The sequence below is a fragment of the Meles meles genome, chromosome 19 (genome assembly GCF_922984935.1).
Source record: "Meles meles chromosome 19, mMelMel3.1 paternal haplotype, whole genome shotgun sequence".
Lineage (NCBI taxonomy): Eukaryota > Metazoa > Chordata > Mammalia > Carnivora > Mustelidae > Meles > Meles meles.
This window is the reverse complement of record NC_060084.1, coordinates 46562970-46586328: the sequence shown is the minus strand read 5'-3', so window position 1 is coordinate 46586328 and position 23359 is coordinate 46562970. Positions and strand designations below refer to the sequence as shown.

General features: G+C 50.3%; 1 protein-coding gene across 6 annotated transcripts in view; it reads right to left on the bottom strand.

Moving 5' to 3' along the window:
• HNRNPUL1 (heterogeneous nuclear ribonucleoprotein U like 1) overlaps positions 1-22252 on the bottom strand; it is a 36909-nt gene extending 14657 nt beyond the window's left edge. Inside the window, exons 1-10 of one of the 6 annotated variants that reach the window (XM_045989150.1) lie at positions 22234-22252; positions 16318-16440; positions 14171-14324; positions 12335-12408; positions 10707-10846; positions 8809-8908; positions 6982-7094; positions 2159-2425; positions 880-1002; positions 646-774 (exon numbers count right to left, since the gene is read on the bottom strand). In XM_045989150.1, the coding sequence (XP_045845106.1) occupies positions 646-774; positions 880-1002; positions 2159-2425; positions 6982-7094; positions 8809-8908; positions 10707-10846; positions 12335-12408; positions 14171-14324; positions 16318-16435 (1218 nt within the window). In that variant the 5' untranslated portion in view covers positions 16436-16440; positions 22234-22252. Of the gene's footprint in view, positions 1-645; positions 775-879; positions 1003-2158; positions 2426-6981; positions 7095-8808; positions 8909-10706; positions 10847-12334; positions 12409-14170; positions 14328-16317; positions 16441-20317; positions 20763-22233 lie in introns of those variants that run through there. The other 5 variants (XM_045989149.1, XM_045989146.1, XM_045989147.1 and 2 more) reach the window with 5 other exon arrangements.
• Positions 22253-23359: the final 1107 nt, after the last annotated feature.

The following is a 23359-nucleotide window of genomic DNA, read 5'->3' as shown; positions in this document are numbered from 1 at the left end:
TCCAGTGGTTTTTTTTTTTTTTTTTTAAAAGGACGTATTTGTGCCTGCATACAAAATTTTGGTTAATTTCAAAGGTTTTCAGATCACCTGATGCTAACAGCCTTCCTCTTAACAATATGTAGACTTAGATACGTACCGGACAGTCATAAAAACATGCTAACAGAAGCTGGGACGTACCTGTTTCGTAGAGTAATTAACAACAATCTCCGATTGCTACGATACACCAGACCGTGTGTTATAAGGGAACCATTACGATCTCCCTCTTACAGACCAGGAGACTGAGATTTGGAGGATGAGGTCAGCTGCTGCAAGCATGCAGCTAGGAAGTGGCAGAGCTCGGATTCAAGCCCAGGTTTGTCCAGCTCAGAAATCCATGTCCCTCCCATCTCACTAAATAGCTCTCACCTGATGATGTTCTTTTGGGCTGCTGAGAGCCTGAGTTACATCTGGATCATGGCCCCAGACCCCACCCACCGACTGGACTCAAAGAACTATGCCAAGAGTCTGGGACCATGTCATCATGTATGGCTGACCATACATGATGATCAGCGCTGCAGTCCAAGTATTCTGGGGAAAAAAATGAAAGTACCAGGCACCCAACAGGCCCCTTTCCCTTCCTGGGACATGACGGTCACCAGCAAGTACCTGATCTAGGATATAGTTGCGTTTCTTGCGGGCGGCGATCTGGATGAGGCGGTTGAGACACTGGGTGGCCTGCTGGATGAGGACATCCCAGCGGCCAGCATAGTTTCGCTGCCGGCGTAGGCCCATCACCTGTGGGCAGAGGGTGGTGAAGCGGTGGGTGGTCCTGGCTGCAGGGCAGCACTGGGCGGGGGGGGGGGGGGTCGTCTGTATGTAGAGACCAGGAGCCATCCTTACCCGCATTTTATCCATGATGGCATTGGTACCCAGAATGTTGTACTTCTTGGAGGGGTTGGAGGCTGCATGTTTGATGGCCCACGTGGTCTTACCGGCAGCAGGCAGGCCCACCATCATCAAAATCTGTAAGAATGGGACAAAGAGGGGCACTGAAGCAGTAGCAGTGGGTGGCATGGAGGCCTGGCACCACCCTCACTCACTACTCACTGGTGACCTCAAGGGTAACCCAACCTCATGGCTGCCTCTGGAAAACAGCAGCAGTAACTGCGTCTACACAGTACTGTTGTTGGGATTCAAAGACATGAGGGCTGTCAGACTCTTAACAGATGGTCTTGCACGGGGCAAGCACAAAATCAAGTGCTGTTCTTGTGAATATTTACACGTTGGTTCAGGCAGGATTAAGCTGCTTTTGATAGGGAAAACCCCGGACAGGGTCACACACTGAGAATGGTGCATGTAGTGGCCAGAAGTGGTACAACCCTCCTAGAGGCCGAGAAGGGGACAGAAGATACACATGAGGACAAGCATGGTCTTTCAGTACATTCAGAATCTGGCCAACACTAGATACAACCTAAATACCCACCAAGAGGGGAGCAGTTCGTTTGTCAGGCCATTAAAAATGGGTTTAAAAAGAGGGTTTCATGTAGTTGGCTAAAGCTCACAAAATAATGTTGAGTGAAAAGGACAGATATCAAAATGCTTATACTTTATCATCTCAAATTATAAGTGTGTGTATACAAAACAGGCACCCAGCACAGCAAAAAGGATAGACAGCCTAAGCTCGAAAATTTTATTGGTGAACTTATTTGCAGATAGTGGAATTATGAGAAATTAACTTTCATGTTTAGTTTTTTAGGAATAAGCATAAAAATCACTTTTGTATCTGAAAAACCATCATTTTGAGAGCAAAGCTCTCTGTTAAAACTTCTGCAGGCAAATCACCCCCAAGATCTCTTGTCATTTTTGTTCATCAGACGGTCTTGGACTCCCTGAAGGAGCCATGTGGAAGAAGCCACATGACACTTTCTTCAGGAACCTTTCCAAGACTTAGGTCTCTCACCTCAGCCTCTCCCTCCTCCGCACAAGCCACACCGTGGCTCCCCTCTCCTCTCTCTCCCAGCCCTGGGAAGCCTAGAGGAAGTGGTCCCCCACCCAACCCCAAGGTTACTCCCTTCCCGAGCTATGCTCTCACCACCTGGCTGCAGTGTCTCCTCTCTGCTTTGGCACCAACGTGGCTCTGGAGAAGTGGCCTCCGATGCGGCCTTCCAGGCCCACTCACCTCACACTCTGCCTTGCTCTTTGGTCCGACGGTGCCCCGGGTCCGCTCACTCAGGGGAAGGTGCTGGATAAAGGTGAAGCCTGGGAGGACGGAACAGTAGGGCTCTGCCCGCTGCCCGAAGTTGAACTCCACCGCACAATTCTTCACCAGGACATGAGGGTAGAGGGCCTGACCGCCCAAGGCTTCCTTCTGGATCCGGAAGGCAATGCCCATCCACTTCCCATTCTTGGTGAAGGAGAGTTCCACATCATTTCCACATTCAAAGTCCTAGGAGAAAGAACCAAAGGAAGATAACTGCCAACGCTCAGCTTCAGACACTGGGAAGCAAAGCTAGGAGGGAGCAGATGCGGGGAGTGGAAATAGAGCCGCCTTCCCACATTTAAGTGTCCCCCCCACCCCCCAACAGCAGATACATGACGCAGTGCCAGGGAACAGCTGAGAAGGTGCGGCCAGAGCCCTCCTTGCCCCCAAATCCCAAAGTTGGGGGGATGTGACACGTATCATTTTAGGAAGCTCCAAGTCTTGTGCCTAAGACAAATGTTGACAGAAAAGGCAATTCCGTCTGTCCTCAAGCCCAGCAAGAGTAGTCTGCAAAGAGAACAGATGGAAGGAAAGCCACAGCAGGGCTTCTCGAGTGAAGCCCAGCTCTACAAACGCTTTCATTCGTTTGTTTAACACGTGTTCTGCAGCTCCTGCTCTTCCTGGGGCATAGATCTGTCGGTGATCCAGGCCTGACGGAGCACGGGGCCTGGTGGGGCATCAGACGAGGACACTATCCTAATTTGGTAAGAGCACCTACCCAGGAGCAAGATTCTCTGAAGAGGGGACCTGCAAGCCAAGTCCTGAACAATACATGGAAATGAGCCAGGTCAGCGAGTGGAGGAGAGTCCTACAGAGCAGTGTTGTTTGTGTACAAATCCGATGGGGAGAGAAAAAAAGGATCAGCCTGGCTGAAGCACGCAAGATGAGGAAGAAGGAACTTCAGGTGCGGTGGGAGAGCCAGGCGTGCTTGTCCATTCAAACCCCACCGAGTTCCTATGGAGCAGCTGGAGCTCAGTGGTTAAGACCGTCTGGGAAGGCAGACTGCTTCAGCTCTGCTATTTACTAACCGTGTGACCTTGGGGTTCATCTACAGTTTCCTTATCACACAAGAGGGGCCATGACAAGACTATGCTGCAAACTGGGGTAATGGGACCGATGAGTCCGAGATGCCAAGCACTGTGGGGAGACATGGTCCCTGTCCTCTGCATTGTGAGGGGCTCTCTGTCCCCTCGGGAGTTTGGACTCCATGCTGATGGCAGAGCAGAGCCCCTGACTTGTTTCAAACAGGGGAGGGGATTGGTCAAAGCCACTTCAGGAAGATCACTCTGGCTGCAAAGCAAAGGTTTACATTTAAGGGAGACTCAAAATGTGGGATCAGATGGCAGCCTGAAGCAAAGCACAAGGCCAGGTTCCGGATAAAGTACAAGATTTTTTGGTATTCTTTTCCTCTGGAGTGGGGAACACCACCTTGGAACCTGTCCTTTAAGAAGTGGCAAGAATCCCTTTCTCTAAGGAGCTTCCTCACCAGTGTCCTCAGCGCTCACAGGACACAGCTCGATATGGTCCTTATCTGTTCATCTCTAAGTGCCCGCAGAGGTCAAGATCACGCAGGGCAGACACCCAAACATCTGGCAAAGGGACTCCTGCCCAATCCCTGTAGCAGGATCCCCACTGTACCTTCTCATGTGAGCAAGAGTGGCCGAGGTCACCTTTGCTCTCACATGGAGATGAGCATCTCGGGAGTCAGTCTTCCTTATGGCCACCAGCCTCACTCGGGGAGCTTACTATATTGTACAGAAACCAGCACCCTAAACTGACAAATCTACCACCCATGGGGCCATCTGTCCAAGAGGCAAGGGTGGTCCTGTCAGTCCTGCTAAAACACCCTGGTGCCAGTCCAGGGTCTCGAATCTCAAAGTCATCATGCCCAGTGTTATACTCGGTCGTCCGTAAGGCTCGAAGCACAATACTGACTTAAGGTCTGTTGAAATGGGTTCTAGTGTTCTCGCTGCCTGACAGCCATTGTGTCCTCTTCTGTGAATGTTGAGAACTTGGGATCTAACACAAACGGGCTCCCCCTGGCTTCCCTCGGGCTCCTAGTCTTAACACCTTCTCCAACCCATCACCCCCAAGTCTTCTAAAAAGTTATGGCACCCTTTGAAAAAAGGAAACTGTGCATGGGATCTTCAAAACAGAAGGAGTGGGGTTCCTGGCTGAATGATCTAGTTGTAGCAGGAGTCAAGGCCTGTAGTTACACACTGGCACATGCTCACAGAACCTCATGCTCTGATGGGACAGAGTCCAGGGGATGCTGCCATACACTGAGGACGTGTTAAGGTGCCACAGCCTCTCTGGAGCGGTCTTGGTGGCAGCAACCAAAACTTAAAAATACACCTCTGATGGTGCCTGGGTGGCTCAGTCGTTAGGCGGCTGCCTTCGACTCAGGTCATGATCCCAGGGTCCTGAGATTGAGTCCCACATCAGGCTCCCCGCTCTGTGGGAAGCCCCACTTTCCTTCTCCCAATCCCCCTCTTGTGTTCCCTCTCTTGCTGTGTATCAAATAAGTAAATAAAATCTTAAAAAAACAAAAAAAAACCCACCTTGGACCTAGAAATTCCACTTTCAGGAATAAACACTACAGGTAGATTCTCACAAGAATGCAAAGATGGATGTGGTGCCAAGCACTTAGCCCAGCACTGCCAACTGTGCTCCAGTGGGGAAGTGGGAGACCCAGGAGATCCAAGTGTGGAAACACAAAAAGAACCCCAAGATACTGTGGTACATGGGGACAGGACAAGCCGTCACTGCAGCATCAACTACGCCAGCAGACCACTTCCTGGGCCATTGACAGGAGATCGGCTAAATGAACACCAGGTAAACTGATGCCTGCATCAGAACACGAGGCAGCCATCAGATGAAAAGGGGAGACACCAAGCAAACGTCCACTAACAGAGAACTGAACATATGAACATGGTAGGTGCACACGACTGCAGACTATGTGCAAGGACCAAAAGTCTAGGTAGTGACAGCAAAAATCTCTAAGATAAATAATTAAGCAAAAACCAACGTGAAACCACGTGCTACCTCTTCTGTAAAAGAAGGGAGATGACCATCATCCTTGTATTTGGATGAAGAAATCCCGAGGACCGGGGGTTCCTGTGTGGTATGAGCGTATGTGACCAAGTGTGGAGGGGGAAGGCCTACAGGAGACTTTGCACTGTGCATCTTCTGACATTATCTCTCTTGATATCTTTGGAAACCAGATGAATTCCTTAACTCATCAGAAATGTTTTTAACTGAGCTAAATCTACATTATTTGCATGAAGAAAAGACAGCCAAGACTGACTGTTAAATGGGAAATTAAAATGTAAGGTTTAGAGCAGTTTGTAGAGCATAAATGTGGTGAATTTTTGGTTAAGAAAACATGTTTTTTATTAAAAAGATAATGAGGTCATGAAAGACAAAAGAAGGCTGGGAAACTATTTCACACTAAAGAGCCCTGACAAGAGAACACAATCCATGACCCTGGACCAGAACAAAATTGCTCTAAAGGATACTGCTGGGACAACTGACAAAATTTAAATGTGACTGTGGAGGAGATAATAGTATTATATCAATGTTAAATTTGATAACTGTGCTGTGGTTAAGACTGCAGCTTTATTCTTACAAAATGCAGGCTGAAGGACTAAAAACCAAAGACATGACGTAGGCACCCTACTCTCTAGCGGACCAGATGCCAATAAGACACAGATACCTCTATGTTGAGAAATGGTAAAAGCAAATTGGCGAATGTTAGAATCTGGGCAAGACTGAGGTTTCTTAAGGGTTTTGAGTTTGAAATCATCTTCCAGTGAGAGTGAAGCGGAAAAAAAGAGTCCATGGGTACAAACAAGGGTGGGGGAGGAGAACAAGACCAAGAGGAAGCACCCGGGTAGCCACCTCGCCTGAGGTCTCATGGCACTCTTGATGACATCGAGAGCTCCTGATAGTAACAGCTGTTAAGTAGTATTTACTGAGCACTTACTCTGCTCCAGGCATTGACAGAAGTGTTCTAACAGACTGGCTTAATGGCCCAACACCCAACTCAGCAGACTCTCATAGAGGGCATGCTGAAATACGGGGGTGGGGGGTGCAGGAGGGGGGCCGCCCAGTGCTGTGAGTGGACAAGTAGGCGCTGGGTCTGGGGAGTCTGGCCCCAGAGCCACAGCCATTGTGTACAGCACCGTCAAGTGTCCGTCACTGTTCTCAGGGACTGAAGTTGGACCGTAGACAGCCATCCTTTATCTTGTTCTGTTCAGCATCCACCCCTGCCCTTCTAGAAGACACTGCACTGTAGGAAGCCTGGCTCAAGCAGTGTTATGTGAAGGAAGGGAGATGTTTTGGGAAAAGAGGGTGCCACAGTGGGGCGAGAGCCAACAGAACTGCCTTAAAGAGAGCAGAAAGGCTATTCCAAGCAAGGAGGAAAGAAATTCCTGGGTGTGTTTAGAAAATATCCCTCTGGTATCTAGGACTGGAGGAAGGCTGCACACACCTGACAATCTCAAACCTTTCCAAGGTGCCATGTGACAGCTTCGCACAAAAGACCAAAGAGGGTAGAATGGCAGAATCTTGCCCAAAATGAGAACCAACATTTCCATCTGATAAAGAGACAAAGAGCTGTGGCAAAAGCTGTGGACACAAGGCAGATAATGGACAGAGGTTTTCTGAGAAAGAAGCCTGCAGGTCCAGCTGATAGGACCAACGTCTGGCTCTCCCAACTCCCACAGGCTGCCGGCACTCACCACAAAGCAGCCAATCACGTCATTCTCTGCAAACTTGTCTCCATAGTTCTCAAACCGGCTGTTGGTGGACTTCTTCCCAGTGCCCCCATATCCGTAGGAGAAAGGCTCTTCACCTGATGGAAGAAACAGGCAAAAGCCGGTTAAACCTGCCATGGTCCCAACAGCCTTTATGGCTGCCACAAACTTTTGGAGAAAAAAAAAATTAGTTTCTTTACTCGTTTTACTAATTAGATGCTTTTGGGTGGATGGGTGGGTGGGAAAGTGAGGAAGGTCCTGCTGAAAGGAAGCCCCTCATTATGCAGCACTCTAGGAGGCTTGGTAGGTTTAGGGGTGAAGTCTGGGAATGGGAGTTGACCTGAACCGCTGCACAAATAGAAGGAGAACCTGGAAAGAGAGGGAGGAAGGGAGAGGAGCTAGGACAAAGGCGGGATGCATGTAGGGGCACAACCTTCCTCGTGACACTCAACATTCAGCCGAGTCTACCAATGACATCATTTTTGGTGCAGGTTCTGGGCAGAAATCAGGCAAGGGCCTGGGTTCTGCTTCTGGAGACCGTGAGGTTTACACGCTAGGGAAGGCACTGGATTTGCAGGCCACAGAACTGGGGGCTGAAGCAATGGGAGGAGGAGTAAGATCCCGAGGGCCTTGTGTGACACTGGGGGTGTATGGAGAGCCTTGGCCAGAAAAGCAGGCGCTGACAGGCATGAATTCCAGGCCCAGTGCTTCTACACACCAGCTACTGGCCCCGGACATCTGACTGCTCTGGGCTTTGAACCTTTACCTGTATCACCTACCCACCACTTACACCCAAAAACCGAGACAGGGAGGACTCGAGAGGACATGGGCACCTGAAATAAAAAGTGTGAATATCTACCCCAACAAAACTGCACACTCCTGACTTTGCGTTTCTGCTTTTAAGGATCAGTCTTAAGTGAACAGTTAGATCATTACACACAAGGATAGCTTAAGAGTTTAACTGCAAAAGTTGCAATCAACTTACATGATCCACAAAACATTTACAAATAAGTGACACTACTAAAAAATGGAAAACTATGCAGTGGTCAAACAGCTCTACTTATTCACAAAAATATGCCCAGCATCTATCAAGGAGGAAAAAAGAAACCAAGCTACAAGATAGTAGGCACAGTGTGACCCAGTTTGAGATACACAAAGAACAAAAGAACTGTCCAGAAGACTGTAGATAAAAATGTTAACGCCGCTTATCTCATAGGTTTGGGAGGATTTTCATTCCCCCCTCTCCAGATGGCCTGAACTGTTACAAAGAGTACACATTATTTTCATAATCAGAATTTTATATGACCAAAGCAAAAGGTCTCAGCATGGGTCCTCGAAATCGGTCGCTTGAGGCCAGGGTGTCACTTCAGGCCTGCTGAACTTCATTCAAAACCCCTCAGTTTGCAGCCCCTGCCTCTCTCTGCCAACCAGCCCCCCACTCCCTGCTTCCCCTTCTACTCTGGGTCTGGCTCTGGACAGAAAACCCCAGACACAAATGTACAGGGCTTGAAGAACTTATTTTCAGCATGGTTTGAGGACAGAAGACAAGTGGTCTTTTAAAGAAGAGGGTCAGCCTTCTAAAGAGAACTGTGGATCCTCCCCTAAAAGATGAAGAAGCAATTTTTCATAGAAAAGTTAAGAGGACTGCAGTCCCTTCAGCTGACTGTGGTCCGTACAGTATTGTACGCCTGAAGACAGGCAGGTGCACCACCCTGGGCTAGCTGTGCTCTGGGAAGAGGAGCTTAGGAAGCTGGAGAATCCAGGGACAGAGGCAGTTCTAGTACCCAGACTGCTAGGCCGCCCTCCCCTTACCCAGCTGCGTGCTGCAGGAGTCCAGGGACCAGCCAATACGGACAACGTGTGGGTCGGGCTCTGTGGAAGGAAGATGCTTCACGGAGATTTCCTCATTGATCTGGGGACAAAGAATAAGAGGGCTCAGAACTGACGCTTGGAGGCTCGTGGATTATAAGGCGATACAAGGGGGCAGCACACAGGCATTAAAAAATCAGCAGTGGCTCTTGCTACTGGGGAAAAGGTGTTGAGGCCGCTCAGAAGGGCCCGTGGAAGGGCTCAGGAAAGTACACGGCCACAGAGACAGGCACTTTAAAATACAGTTTTTTTAAAGTAAGTATTTAATTATTTGACAAGAGAGCACAAGCAGAGGGAGCAGCAGGTAGAGGGAGAGGGAGAAGCAGACTCCCCATTGAGTAAGGAGCCCAACTCAAGGCTCGATCCCAGAACCCTTTTAACATGCTGCAGGGGAAATGGAGACTCTTATATTTAGTGTAAAAGGATAAACTGGCACCATGTCTTTGGAGAGCAATTTAGCAACCTCTGTCAAAACCGCAAAAGCTATGCTCTGTAATCCAGCGATTTAACTTCTAGTTTACTCTACAGATGCACCCATAGGTGTACATGTGACCACATGACACGCGCACAAGGATATTCAGTGTGACACTGTTTGTATTAAAAACAGCTCTCCCCACCCACCCATCAGTAAGGCGCTGCCAAAAACAAAAATAAATAAGGCATGCCACGTTATGGCACGTCCGCACCACAGAAGAGATGAAGCAGCCAGACAGCGAAGCACGGCTGCGGCGCAGGGACAGGACTTGTCATTCAAGACACAGCACTAAGTACAGGGAGCAGAGAGAATGAACCACACCTTCTGACACCTTACAGGTTAGACTGCCTAACAACCATACGCAGCTATATTAGTTGGAGGCTTCTCTAAATTAACCTATTCTGTGGACTTCTGGATGCACATTTTCTACATTTTCTGTGTCCAAATCAGGGTAGGTATTATAAATGATGTGGTAAGAAAGCACTCTGGAAGTTTAACTAAGTATTTCTCTCTGACAGGCACACAAAATGATGCGCAAATCACAACCAACAGACTTAATCAAAAATGATAACCCTCGCTCAGCTCGCCCCTCTAAGAAATGGGGAGACTAGTGCCTATTTTATGATGTATGGCGGGGATTAATGGAGATGTCCATGCAAAGAGCCTGGCACCATATCTAGTTGTACAAACGGTTCTGCAAATACTAGCAGTCATAAACAAGTTTGGGGAAAAAAATACGTTTGGATTTACAAGGGACATACAAGAAATTGTTAACACGTATTATTTCTGGACAGAATAGGGTTTGAGGGTTTGAGTCTAACTTCTTTTTTTAACCCTATGCTCTTCTGTGCTGTCTGAATTTTCGCTGAACATGAGAATGTGTTGTTTCCCTAAACATAACCTGACATGAATCGTGGGGAGACGATGGTAGAGGATGGCCTGGTGGCAGGACCGCTCTTTGTCCAGCTCTCCTTCTGGCCTCACTTTAACTGGCACGGTCCACTTCCATTCTTTCTAGCTCATTTTTCTTCCATACAACCCCTTTTCCCAGTTCTAACAAACATGTTATCCCTAGTGAGGTTGGCTGTATAATACCTGGGTCAAATCCCACTGAAGGAAAAAAAAAAAATCCCACCAAGGAAAAAAATCAGCTTGATGAGGCAATGTATGGCTGGCTTGCTCTCCCGATAGGGCGCTTGGCAATGGCATGGTTCTCTAGAGTCCACCACGCTTCTCTTGCTTGAAAGTACATAGTCTATGTTCAATCTCTTTCGCAATCGTGGCTCTGAGCAAGTAGCTGATGAAAGGCTCATCCCAAAAGATGGACCTGCTTTTTGTTCCTAACCCCTCAGTTGCTCCCACTCACCTTCATCTCGAAGCACACACGGCCCCTTCTGACTCCATAGCTGGCACGGGCTCCTGACCACAGGTAGGCAAAGCCCTCAATCGTGAGAGGGTAGCCACTACTCCGGTCTCGGGCCACCTTGAAGTGGAGATCGCAGTTATCTGTGAAGGAAAAAGTGGGGAGTTTAGCTGATATTTTAAAGATCCAAGAGAAGGACAGGCACAGGCAAAGGTCAGTCCTCTAAGAGTGTTAACCAGGAGTACACAGGCAGACACATCATGAGGGCAGGTTCATGAGAAACCAGCCACACTGACTAGCCATTCTCCCACTCGGTAGCAAGACTCCAGACTACTGCAAGCTGGCCTGCATGGGACCAACACAGCCATCACACACAGGAACTGAGTTCTCCACCTGGCTGGACTCCAAGGATGGCAGTCAGAGGAACCCCCAGAAATCATACACAAATGCACGTTACGGGAACGTACATTTGATAGGGAAAGGATCCGTATCTCATCATGTTCAAGGGACTTAGCATTTTACAAAAAGGCTAATCCCACAGCTATACACTTTAACCATTTCCCTGAGCAAAACTCCTGCTGCCAACAGCTGCACAAGCCTCTGACCCGGACCCATGCTCACCTCCCAGGCACCACCGTCCAGGTGCGCCGTAGGCTCCCACTCCCAAGCTGGAGCTCCGACTCTTCCCACTCTTCAAGGAGCCCATCAGGCCTCCAAGAAAGTCTTTCCTGACTACCCCATCTTTTCTGTAAAAGCTGAGAGTTGTGATCTGTACATCTTGCATTTGATCGGCCACTGCTTCACTGACCACTGCCACCCCATACTTTAAAAAAGTTTAGCTTTATTCTCGGTATACGGGCTTTGAGATCCTGTGATAGAAGGGACCGCGTACGAGGTGTTTGTCTCTCTTCCGAAGTTCGTAGCCACTACTCTATAAATGTGAGCTAAGTAAAGAAACACATGAGTTGCCAGTAAGGTTCTGCTCTGCTGAAAAGTACTGTGTTCTCAGACCTAATCTGGCTTCATTTAAAGTCAGATTCCCAGGTTCTACCACTGAGATCTTGTCTGAGGAGGGGCAGGGCCTTTTATCAGTGCCACCCCATGGGGGGCGCCTCAGTGGCTCAGTGGGTTAAAGCCTCTGCCTTCAGTGCCACCCCATGGGTTCAGATGCACCATCAAGGGGAAGCCACTTATCCAGTGGAAAGAAACTGGAAGACGGAGAGCAGGGCGGGCCAGGCTAATGCCTCAGAGGACAAGGTGGCATTAGTTTCACCAGGAACGTGAGCAGTAGATGGAAACTGGGGACTGGTCATCAAAGAGTTAAGTTTCCCTAGCTGCACTCAGGTTCCCTTCTTTATTAGGTGACAACCCCCGGGGATTTGGGGTTTTCTAAACTGCCCTCATGCCCATTCTGAGGAGTGTTATTGAAAGTTCTCTGAAGTATCAAGGCAGGATTATACTTTCCTAAAGGGAAGGTGAGAGAAGAAAAATGACCTGCCCAGAATCCCAGGTAGAACTGAGAGATCTTCAGCCTCCAAACCAGCACCCTCACTCCAGAGCCTGGTTTCTCACATCCCAGTTTCCCAATACTGACTGTAAAGCAGAATCAGATAGGCACCCCAAGGACTCACATGTGTCGATGGCAACAAGGGTGTCATCAAAGTCATCTTCATCCTCTTCAGCGGGAGGTTGAGGAGAGCGGCCCCTGTCAGGGAAAGGTGTTAAGTCTCATGAGAACGGCTGGATCAGCACAGAGGAAAGGAAATGAGGGTTCTGTTGGAATTTACAAGTGGCCTCCAGATGGCTTCCTGGATTTCAGTTTCTTCCCACAGAGGTTAGTTAGCAAAAGCACTCAGCCGCCCTACGCCCTTGTCACAAGAGCAATGATTGTTGACTTCTAGAGTGGGGAAGGGGACTAGAGAGGGCGCCCTCTGCTCAAGAGAGCCAGCAGAAGCATTTAGCTAGCTCGTCCAATGGCTCTCCTCTCACACCCTAGGATTCTGAGCCACGCCCTGTGCCAGCTGAGAGGTGCCTCCGTACTGGCCTCTGTTACCAACTGGAGGACACAGTAGTCCAGAAGGGACTGGACCATAAAGGGGACTATGCAAGGGCTCAGATCAACCCCAGTCATCACAATCTGTCCACAACTTCCTAAGACTCTGCATCCGCAAGTGTTTGAAATGACCCATTTTTTTCAGTCTCTTTCTGTCAAGTGTCCTAAATTATGAATGAGACTCATCTCCTACCAAAACACCAAAATGGACTAATGTTAAAATACCACTTAAAAGAATAGAGAGAGACTAGAAGGATGGGGCCCAATGCCCAGGGTCCTGCCTGGGACACTGGACCCTTGTCCACCGCATGCTCAGATCAAGTATCCAAGGCCCATCTGGGAGGCTTCCCTCTGGTGAGTGCCCTTCCAGTCCTACCAGTCTAGGGCAAGCACAGAGCCCTGGACAAAGAAGGACCGCGTCACAGATTAAGTTTCATCCTAGAAAGCTTTCCCTGCCAGCCTCAAATCAAAGCAAGTATTCCTTCTTTGCTCTCCATAGGCAGGCAGTCTAGGCCTCTGCACTGCAGGAGGCACTGGGAGAAACTCTTAAGAGGTACTTCCAAATCCTACCTTTAGACACAGCCAAGAGACCCAGGCCCTGTCTCAGAGTCACAAGCCAGAGAGGATGGCCTCTCTGGAAAGTAGGAAATAAAACGTGTCAGACAACTGTCTAGACGAGTAGAGAAGAAATGGTCATTCCTAGTTTCTGTGATCAGAAAACTCTTCATGCAGAAGCCGAAGGAGGGAGGGGAGGACTGGGGCTGAGCAGAGGGGTGGAGAGGGCTCGTCAGGAAAGGAAAATGACCAGGGTAGAGGGGCCACTCCCTCCTCTAATCTTCTGACACTCACAAGCACCCTGTGCACCCTGCCTACTAGCCCACAGGGTGTGGCATACTTGTGTGTCTATCTTAGGCCCTACATTGGGACAAAAGAGGTCAAAACCCACTGTCTAAATCCTCCGTGTCCGCAGTGTCCAGCCCAAGAGCAAGCATCTTATGAAAGGGGCACGAGTGCGACAATGAATAAACGACCAGAGGGATGGAAGGGTGTGCTTGGGAGAAGGGTCAGGAAACAAATCTCTCCAACAAGGGATATTAAGCAGCCATGGAGAATAGGCACAGCACAGGACAACTGGGCGGTGAGGCAAAGGACTGAAACGGCAGGCTGGCACCTCACGTGTGAAAGGCAAAGCATTTGGACTTTATCCTGCAGGTAATGAGAAGGGAGGAGCTGAGGGAAGGAGCAAAAGTTTAGCAAAGCTGAATCTGGCAGTGAGTGCAGGGAGGGCTGAGGGAGGGCTGAGTGAGGGCAGGGAGCGCTCTGCCCCATTCGTTAGTACAAAGGTTCCAGTGGGAACAAGGCTATGGACACAAAACCTACTGAAAAAGGGGAGACTATCGCCTCACACACCCACCTCCTATCCTCTCGGTGCTCGAAGTACCCCCGTCCCCGGTTTTCTTCGTAAGGCCTCTTGCGACTCTGGAATTGTTGTCTGTCTGGCTTGAGTTGAGATGCTTCGGGCGGGAGGAAGCTGGTGGGTGCTTCTTGTTTCATCTCTGTCTTCATTTCTACTGTCAGGACAAATCCAGACAGTCAAGACACTTACGAACTCCCTAGCTATCACTTTTCTGGTCCCTTTCACCTCAGGAGATGTTGGCAGGATCCTGACTGCAGTGACGATGGGCTGGGCACAGGCAGCTTGCTGGGTTCAATGGAAGCCTGCCAAGGGAGCCAAGAAGGCTGTACTGGAGAACAGGGCCAAGGTAAAGGGAGGCCAGAGATGGCCAGCTAGGCCCATTAGCACCAGCAGTTGATGAGGTGACAGATGTCAGTCTGGTAACTCTCAGGCTTCAGGGGGAGGGAAAGGGGACTTCAGTACTGAATAAAGTCAAGCTCTCTTCAAGGCCTAGCCAAAGACAGAATGACTGCCTTTGGCTACTTTGTCAAAGGCCCCATGAAAGCTGGCAGCTACGTGGGCCCGCACCAAGTGGGAGAGAGCCCTAGAAAATTTCTAAGATCCCTTTAAACGGAGATCCCATGATCCGACATTCTACAATTTCTCCTTCCAGATAATCTCTCCACCTTAGTCCTTATAAAGCTTCTTTAGTCTGGCAAGGGAGTGGGGGGAGGTTAATTCAACAGGACACTGTGGTCCCACAGCTAACTCCACTGGCTTCAATCACTCTACCACAAAGCCCAGACTCAATCACTCCAGGTGCAGAGGGTCTGCACTTAAGCCAGCCTACAGGTGTGATGGCCTTATTAAGTCACACCACAAACAGAAAGTCAGGATGGGATAACATGCTGTAAACCATGGGAAAGGCCCAGTCTTGGGCAGACTTCAAGAATCAGAAGCAAGAATCCAAGAACCTACACGAGAGCAAACTGGACGTAGTACCCACCACTGTGGATCTCTCATATCTCCCCATTGCAGCACTCAACCCCTGACCACCTGGGATCACTCCCCAGCTCTGGCATATACAGAGAAGGCCCCGGGGCCTCCAGGGCAGGGACTGTGCTCACCCATCTTTAGAGAGCCTCCGTAGTCCCAGCACAGACAATACTCTCCTTGGGCCAAATGATCCCAGAAGTCTCACAGAGCCTGACACAAATCTGCAGTTTAACCTACATTGAAATTAAAATCCTGAGCCACCCTCAAGAAATGCCTGGGGATTTCACTTTGTGGATGAACCGAGAAAGGAACTAGATACGATCAACTAGATTCACTGAGAAAAGGCACCGGGGCCACAACACAGTGAAAGGAACACAAGACTGGGAGGTGGTCCTGGCTCTGTCATTACTCAACAGTGGGACCTTGCTTTCCAAAAATAGGACACAAATGGTTGGGACTGCTCCTCATTACCAACAGCAGTGGCCCAGGCACTGGTTTCCCAGGTTCTAACCCCAGCTCTGCCATCAGACAAGCCACCTCCCCAGTCTGTAAAATGGGAGGCAAGAACGGAGTTACATCTGGCATTCCCAAACTGACACTATGGGGAACTTTGTTCTACAAAAACATATTTGGGAAACCCTGGGTTTAAACAATATGCCACAGGTTTGTGTGTGTGTGTGTGCACGCGCACGCGCTTTTTTCCCAGTCCAGGACTTTTCAGGGCCTTTAATGCTCTGAGTACAATGATTCTCCCAGGGGTGGGATAGCATGTGCTGCATTTTCCAGATGTATTCTGGCCAGGGAACTCTTTCCTGGGAAGTCCCTAATGATATCTCCTGGAACAACAATCTTCAGAACATGGGAACAACTGGACTAGATTTAGGTCTTTGCTGGATTCTACATTCTAAGATTTTAAATAAGACTCAAATATGGCCTCTGAGTCTAAACTTTCCAGGGTACTGATACTAACATCTGAAAACAGATACCATAAAGACTCCCCTCTCTCAACACCTGGGAGCAGGATTAAGTTCTCTCCTTCAGAAGAACCTTGCCAGAGTGACAGAGCCCAAATGGACTGCCCAAGAGGAAGACAGGCTTTAGGCAGAGGGTACGGGCCACGTACAGATTCTATTTCCCTCAAAAGATATGTACAACGTGTGCCTTCCCACCTGGGCGATAGGCCTGCTGCTGCTCCATTTCCAGCGGTCTCCTCTCGTAGCCAGACTCGTTCTCTTGCTTGATGACCTGGCTCTCATAGAATTGGTTTTGCCTGGTAATATTGTCCATGACATCTTAAAACAAAAAATGGCCAGTTAGAAGGGCGCTTCTTGGGACCGGAGGTGGCTTTTAGGTGCTGTATGATGTCATCCCTACTAGATTTAGTAGCTAAAAGGTATGACACCACCTTCGGATGGATAGCTATCTGGGCAATCAGTGGCCCCAGCTGCTGAGGATATGCCCTCTTGTCCCTCAAATGGTGATGCGTCTGTGACTGGGTTGTACAGAATCCCAACAAACAAAGCCAATGGAAGTACAACTGCTCTGGTTAAAGTGAGGAGATGGCAGGGTCAGAGAAGGTATCCAGCTTGACCTTATCCCTAAGTCCCCACTCCAGGGTTGGGGCAACTCTACAGACACCTAGGACTCTATGCAGCAGTTTAAAATCCACCAATCTAGCTGTCCTCTGACACTGTAACATGTAGGGAGGCTCTAGGGCACAATCTTAAAAACTGCTCAGAGCACAAATTAGTCCTTTTGCCCAATTCACTCCCATCTGCACAGTCAACCCTCTTTACGAATCTCTTCCACTCCACAAAAGCTACAAAGATAAAGGTATCCAGGGGCGCTGGGTGGCTCAGTCGGTTGAGTTTCTGCCTTCGGCTCTGGTCATGATCCCAGGGTCCTGGGATTGAGTCCCACATCAGGCTCCTTGCTCAACAAAAAGCCTGCTTTGCTTCTCCCTCTGCTTGCCACTACCCCTGCTTGTGCTCACTCTCTGTGTCAAATAAATAAATAAAATCTTTAAAAAAAAAAAAAAGATAAAGGGTAGCCAACCCAGCTGAAGGGGAAATGGAAGGTGGGGAGGAAAGGAACTGTTAAGGAAACAGGAGTCCTAACAGGGGCCTTTAGACTCATTAGGGAATAAGTCCTGAAATATCTGGAGCTGGGTGGGAAGGATCCTAAAAAGGTGTCTTTTTTTTTTTTAAATAAAGATTTTATTTATTTATTTGAGAGAGAGCACAAACGGGGGGAATAGCAGGCAGAGAGGGCAGGGAGAAGCAGGCCCCCCACTGAGCAAGAAGCCCCATACAGGGCTCTGATCCCAAGACCCTGGGATAAGACCTGAGCTGAAGGCTGATGCTTAACTGACTGAGCCACCCAGGCACCCCTGAGGTGTCTTACGGAATAAGACTAAGAATAGAAGCTTATTCTTACTAGAATAATATTAACTATCCATAGAGTGCACACTGCACACCAGACCCTGGGGTACAGCTAAGAATAAGCTCACCCCACTGAAGCCTTCAGGTTAGTGAAATGGACATACATTAAACAAATACTTAAAACACAAAAAGCAAATTCTAATCGTGTTCACGTCTACGAAGAAATTAAGACAGGGACCCAGAAAGTAATAGAGAAGCCTTGACTCAAAGGATACATAGGTGAGAGCTCAGTGATGAGAGCAGAGAAAACATTCGTGGGGTTGGAATAACATGTGAAAGCTCAGAGGTGAGACTAAAACCAGAGTAGCAAACTCAAGAAGACCCTTGCAGCCAAAGCCAAAGAGAAGTTTGGAAACCCCAGAGGCATGCTCTGCTAGGTGCCTCTAGGGCCCTACTCGTGGCTTTGCCAGGACCGGTAGAACCACAGGGAAGGAGAGACTCTCCTGCCACTTGCTAACTGATTGGATCCTTTCTCAGAGGACAAATACATCTGCGCACAAACCAGGTGCAGCCCAAAGAGAGGAAAGTAACAGATCACGTGGTCTGCTACAGCCCTGTTTACCAGAGCTTGAAGGAAAGGTTGCAGCGGGGCAAGAACGGGGCTCAAAGGATTTTGTTGTTGGGATAAAGGGAAAAAGGATGAAAAAGTATCTCCTTAATTGGAACACAGGGAGGGTTTTCCAAACCATTCGGTTTCTTCTAGGCTCCAAGCACAGTGCTCTTCTTCCCACAAATATTCACCTGTCTTTTCTCAAGAATTTCTCCTGTGCCCACAGAGGAAGTCTCACCCGGACAAGCCATGATTCTGGGGTTCTTCTCCACTCTCTAACATATCCACCTCCTAATAATAGGCAGGCCCAGTGCTAGGAGTCCTACACATGTGACCTCATTCATAACAACCCTGGGGGGCACTATTAGTATCCCTGTTGTGCACACAAGGAAACCAGTTGGAGGTACACTGACTTGCTAAAGTCATAGAACCATCTTTAAAACAAAGTCCATCTGAGTCTAACATGCCCTCTTCTGAAGCACCTCTGGCCACTGGGCCTTCTTCCTAGGTATTCCTGCCAGGGCCTCTCCTATCCTAGACATACACATTGGGCCACTCCTCCCTTCACAGGTCTCTGCAAGGGGAAGTATTCTTTCCTGCATAGACACATGGGCCCGGGACAGTACCCAGGCTGCCCCCACTGCAAATCTATACAGAGGACATCCCACCTCTCATGAACCAGTAAACACCCAGTGCCAATTCAATTTGTCTCTTCTCTCTCCCCCTTGCTCTCCTCATTCTCTTAACCCCACGGCATCCTCTTTTCAGAGAAATACCACAGTCGCTGGAGGCCAGAGTCTTTTCTACTTCTAAACTCCAATCCCCACTCCACAGCCTGGCTAGAAAACCACGCTCTTCTTACTCTAGATTTCCTCCCTTCCACACCAGAGTCTTCTCTCTTCAGACAATCATACATCTATCCTATAACCTCTCGTTCTGAATCATACCTTCTGGTTCTTGCAGCGGTTCCCTACTACACCCTGAGACCTGCATTCCCTGGGCACACAAGTAACTGTGTCTGGGGACCAACGAGGCTTCTTGTGGAGGAGACACTCAGCTTCAGAAACACTCCCCTCACTCCATCCTGAGGCCCCAAGCCAAGTCAACAGGTTTTCCTTCTCTCTCCCTTCTATACTCTCCCCTCTCCCATATTTGCGAGACCCATATATGCACTCCTGTACTGGACACAAGGATCCTCTGTCCTCCAGATACTCCATCAACTTCAAACTCCACCAATTTGCTATCTGCCCCACCCCACCCACAGCTACCTCTGTTCTCCAAACACTCCAGACTGTTAATCCAAAAATGATTCCGCACCTGTCCTCAGAACCTACCCAGCTCAAGACCTCTAGGTTCCCTACCCAGCATAGCATCCTTCCGTCCCCAGCCTGCCTCCAGTGACCAGGGTTCCCTAAACCTTCTCTGGAAGCCAATCTGAAGGTCCCTAGACTTTCCAGCACCAAATGCCCAAGTCGGCCCTACAATCCTGGATCTTAGAGTCCCCCGGGGCCATCTTCAGAGGCGGGTCCCTCCGAGTCCAAACACATGGCAGCCTCCCACATTCTCTAAATGCTCACTAACCAAATACCAGAGCACTCAGTCCATCAGATCGCCCCCCTGGCCAGACACCAGCACCTCCACCTTACCAGCCCATCCCAGTACCAAACAGGAGAATTCCCCATACCCCACCCAGCAGCAAACTCCAAGATCCTCTATTCTCAAAACTCTCCCAGCCCTAAAAATGCGGCTCCCGACACCCAGCCTATACGCTGGGCTTAGCAGAGTCCTCAAGCCCACCCAGCTTCAAACCCCTGAAACCGTCATTTCCAAGACCCTCCTCGGTCACCGATTAGAAAGCCTCTTGTTCTTCCGACTCTTCAGCTCCAGAAACCACGGCTTCCGGTCTCCGAGCACTAGACTCCGGAATCCTCTACACCCCCCGGACCTTCCTCATCTCCGAAACCCTGAGCCCCCAGTCCAGTATCTCCCTGCCCCGAATGCCAGGGTCCACCCTCCAGTCGTCCCGAGGCCCACGGCCCTACATCCTTTTCAGCGGCGGGTAGCGGGATCCCCCAATCCTCAGACCATCTCCCCGACCTCAGGCGCCGGACTTCGCGTCCCACAGCCCTTCCTCGGCCCGGACTCCGGCTCCCCGACCCCCAACCCGCGCACTCTCACAATGTCCGTCCGGCCCCGAGTAGCCGCCAGGCTCCGGGTGCGGCTGCAGCCCGGACGGCGGTGGCTGCGCGGTCCCCTCCAGCTCGGAGCCCCCCTCGGTCTCGACCTCCTCGTTGTGCCCGGGTCGCCCCGGTTCGTTGTTGGCTTCGAGCTCCCGCTCGTCGTCGGGCTCTTCGGCCTCCAGCGCCGCCTGCAGCCGCTCAGCAAGCTCGGCCTTGAGGCCGCGAGTGTCCAGGCCGCGGCGCTGCAGCTCCTCGCGAAGTTCGTTCACCTTCAGACGGCGCACATCCATGGCCCGGGCCCCCGGGGCGGCCCCCGAGCCCGGCCCGGCCTCCCAGGGCTCTGTCCCCCTTAAACCTTTCCTGTCAGGAGGCGAAGGGGGAAAAGGGGGGGGGCCGCTCCAATGGCGGCGGCGGCTCAAAATGGCCGCCGCCGCCGCCTCCCCCTCCTCCGTGGCCCCATGCGATGCAACACGGTTGCCAATTGGCCACCGCGCGAAGCAACGGGCGCGGGCCTGGACACTCAGCCAATCAGAGCACAGCTTTCAAAAGAACGGCAATGAAAGGGCTCAGGAGCAGCCAGGGAGGAAGCGTTGGCCTACGTCGCTGCCGCCGCCGGGGCGGAGGGCGGGAAATGGTGGGAGGCGGAGCACGCAGTGATTGGGTAGTGCCCGCGCGCCCGCTCCCGTAGGGTCAAATGAAGAAAAAGGAGTAAAGACTTGGCCCAATCAGCGATGGGATCTCAGAATGAAAACCACTCTCGGCTTTTCCAGCGCGGTCCTTTCATCAAACTGGGTTCTCCTGTAACACATACCCTGATTGGTCTAGATCTCCCGCCCCTAGAGGAGTCCAAGCGGGTAAAACCCCTAGAACCAATCAAATGGAGGGTCGGCCAACCAACTCCCCCGCCTTCTTTCCCTGTTGCCTTTAAGAAACCGGAAAGATAAATTCGCGAAGGACCCGCCCCTTGCCGTTAGGGCGGTTTCAAAACAATCTGCCCGCCAATCGCAATTATTGTCTTATCTCACTACAGCTAGTAGAGCCGGATCGCTTCAGGAAAAGCTAACCAGATTGGCCGTTCTTCAGCGGACGGCCTCCCAAGGGTCGGCGTAGAGGGAGGCCGACGAGATAAAAGTAGATAAATTATCCCTAATCTGGAAGAAACTCAGTTGCCTTTGTGGAAAGGAACCTTTGGACTTCAGAGAGTACCGAAAGTTTGGAGACCGAGTCTAAGCTGTCAACGGGAGAGAAGCTGTAAAGGAAATCGCATACTCTTCCCTTTGAGAGTTCATCTCAAGGGGCGCCTCTGCCCACGATCACAGCTTCGCCGCCGTCTTTCTCTATGGTTGGTATCTTACGTGGAACGGGCGCTCTGCACGCGACCATAGAGCCTCCCCCCTCCGGGACGACCTCCGCAAGTGCGCGGGTCTCTCCACCAGAGCCTCTGAACCGCCCTGCCGTAGCTGTGGCTCTTTGGCGTCGACGCCCAAGTTCAAACACACAGGGCTCGTAGTTCAGCCGCACGCTACGAACGCAGAAGCCACAGAGTGTCGCAGCCTCTGCCGCTGCACCACCTGTCGCCTCTGACTACAAACACACAAAAAAACCTCTAAGATACACAATCGGGATCCGCGGGGCAGACGCCCGATTCCTCTGAGCCATACCGTAAACGCACAAAAAACCACACAACGCCTCTCCTTCGACAAAAACACGCACGACACAGATAAGCAAATGGCCGTGGGTCGGATCAGATGCATCCCTTAAGGGGATAATACCCCAGGCTGCAGTGTCGATGTGGTCACTACGGTCCGCACAGGCGAGCGGCATCAAATGATAAAGACAAAGAACAGCAACGCTACAAGCTGACACGGCGGCCCCGACACACAGCACCCACTCAGAAACGGGGCAGACACTCACGTGGGCCCGGAGGTTCCAGTCCAGACACTCCGCCCCTCGCCCACGTCCGACTTCCTCTCTCCTCCCAGCTTCCCACAAGGATTTGGTCTAAAAAAGTTTGTGGCCCGGATTGAACTGTCCCCCGTTCTCAGGAGGCGCCACCGGGGGGCGTCCGGGCGCTGCCAAGGGTTTCTCCATGTGCCGCGGATACACCCAGGAACCGGGGCCCTGGATGGCCTGCAAAGCACGGTGGGGTTGTCTTGGCAGGAATCTCTTTCTGAGCCCGTGATGATTGGAGGTGTTCTGTGCCCGTGTGTCCATGTGAATCTGAACATTTGAGTTTGTGAGTACCTGTCGTACTCGGTGTGTCTCTGTGTTTACTTTCTGTAGTCTGTGTTACTCTAGTTTCTTCCTATGCCTGGTGAATATCTGCCTTTCCTATGTCTGTAAATATGTTTGTAGCTGTATAATTTTTCGCATGTTACTCTGTGTGTCCGAATTTCAGTGTCTTATTTGTGTCCAAGTGTGCCTCAGGGTGTCCTAATGGGTCTGTTACTCGAGTGGGGATGATAGTGTCTCTGACACTTGAGTAAGTGTCTGTTCCTCACTAGGGATTTTGGAGAGTCTGTTTCTTTGTGTTTCATGTCTTTCTGTCTATGTGTATGCTCATTTCTACCCTCTTTGTAAATCGAGAACTCCTAGACCCCACCAAACCCTTCTTTTTACTGATGGGAAACAGAGCTGCCCAGGGAAAGGGGCTACATGACAGCTGAGTGGAAACAAGATGAGACAGAAGAGTGGTTATAAAGTTTTATGTGATCTGAGCCCCTCTGGAGGTGCCAGAGTCCGTCCACACCTCTGTACAACGGGGGGCTTGAGGGATTGGCTCAGGGGGTAGCATGGCCCAAAAGGAGGGAAACTGCCTCCTGGGGAAAGGAGGCATCCCCAGTGCATTCTTGCACAGGCTTGAGGGGAGACATACCCCCACAGGAGGGGAGGAGGAAGCAGAGGTGGCTCAGAAGGGGAGAGTCACCCAGAAGAATACTCTAAAATTAGAACCTTGGCATCATACCTTGGAATTAAGACCTGTAGACCTTTAGACTCTGACAACATTTGAATTGTAGAACTACAGTGCCTCAGATCTTAA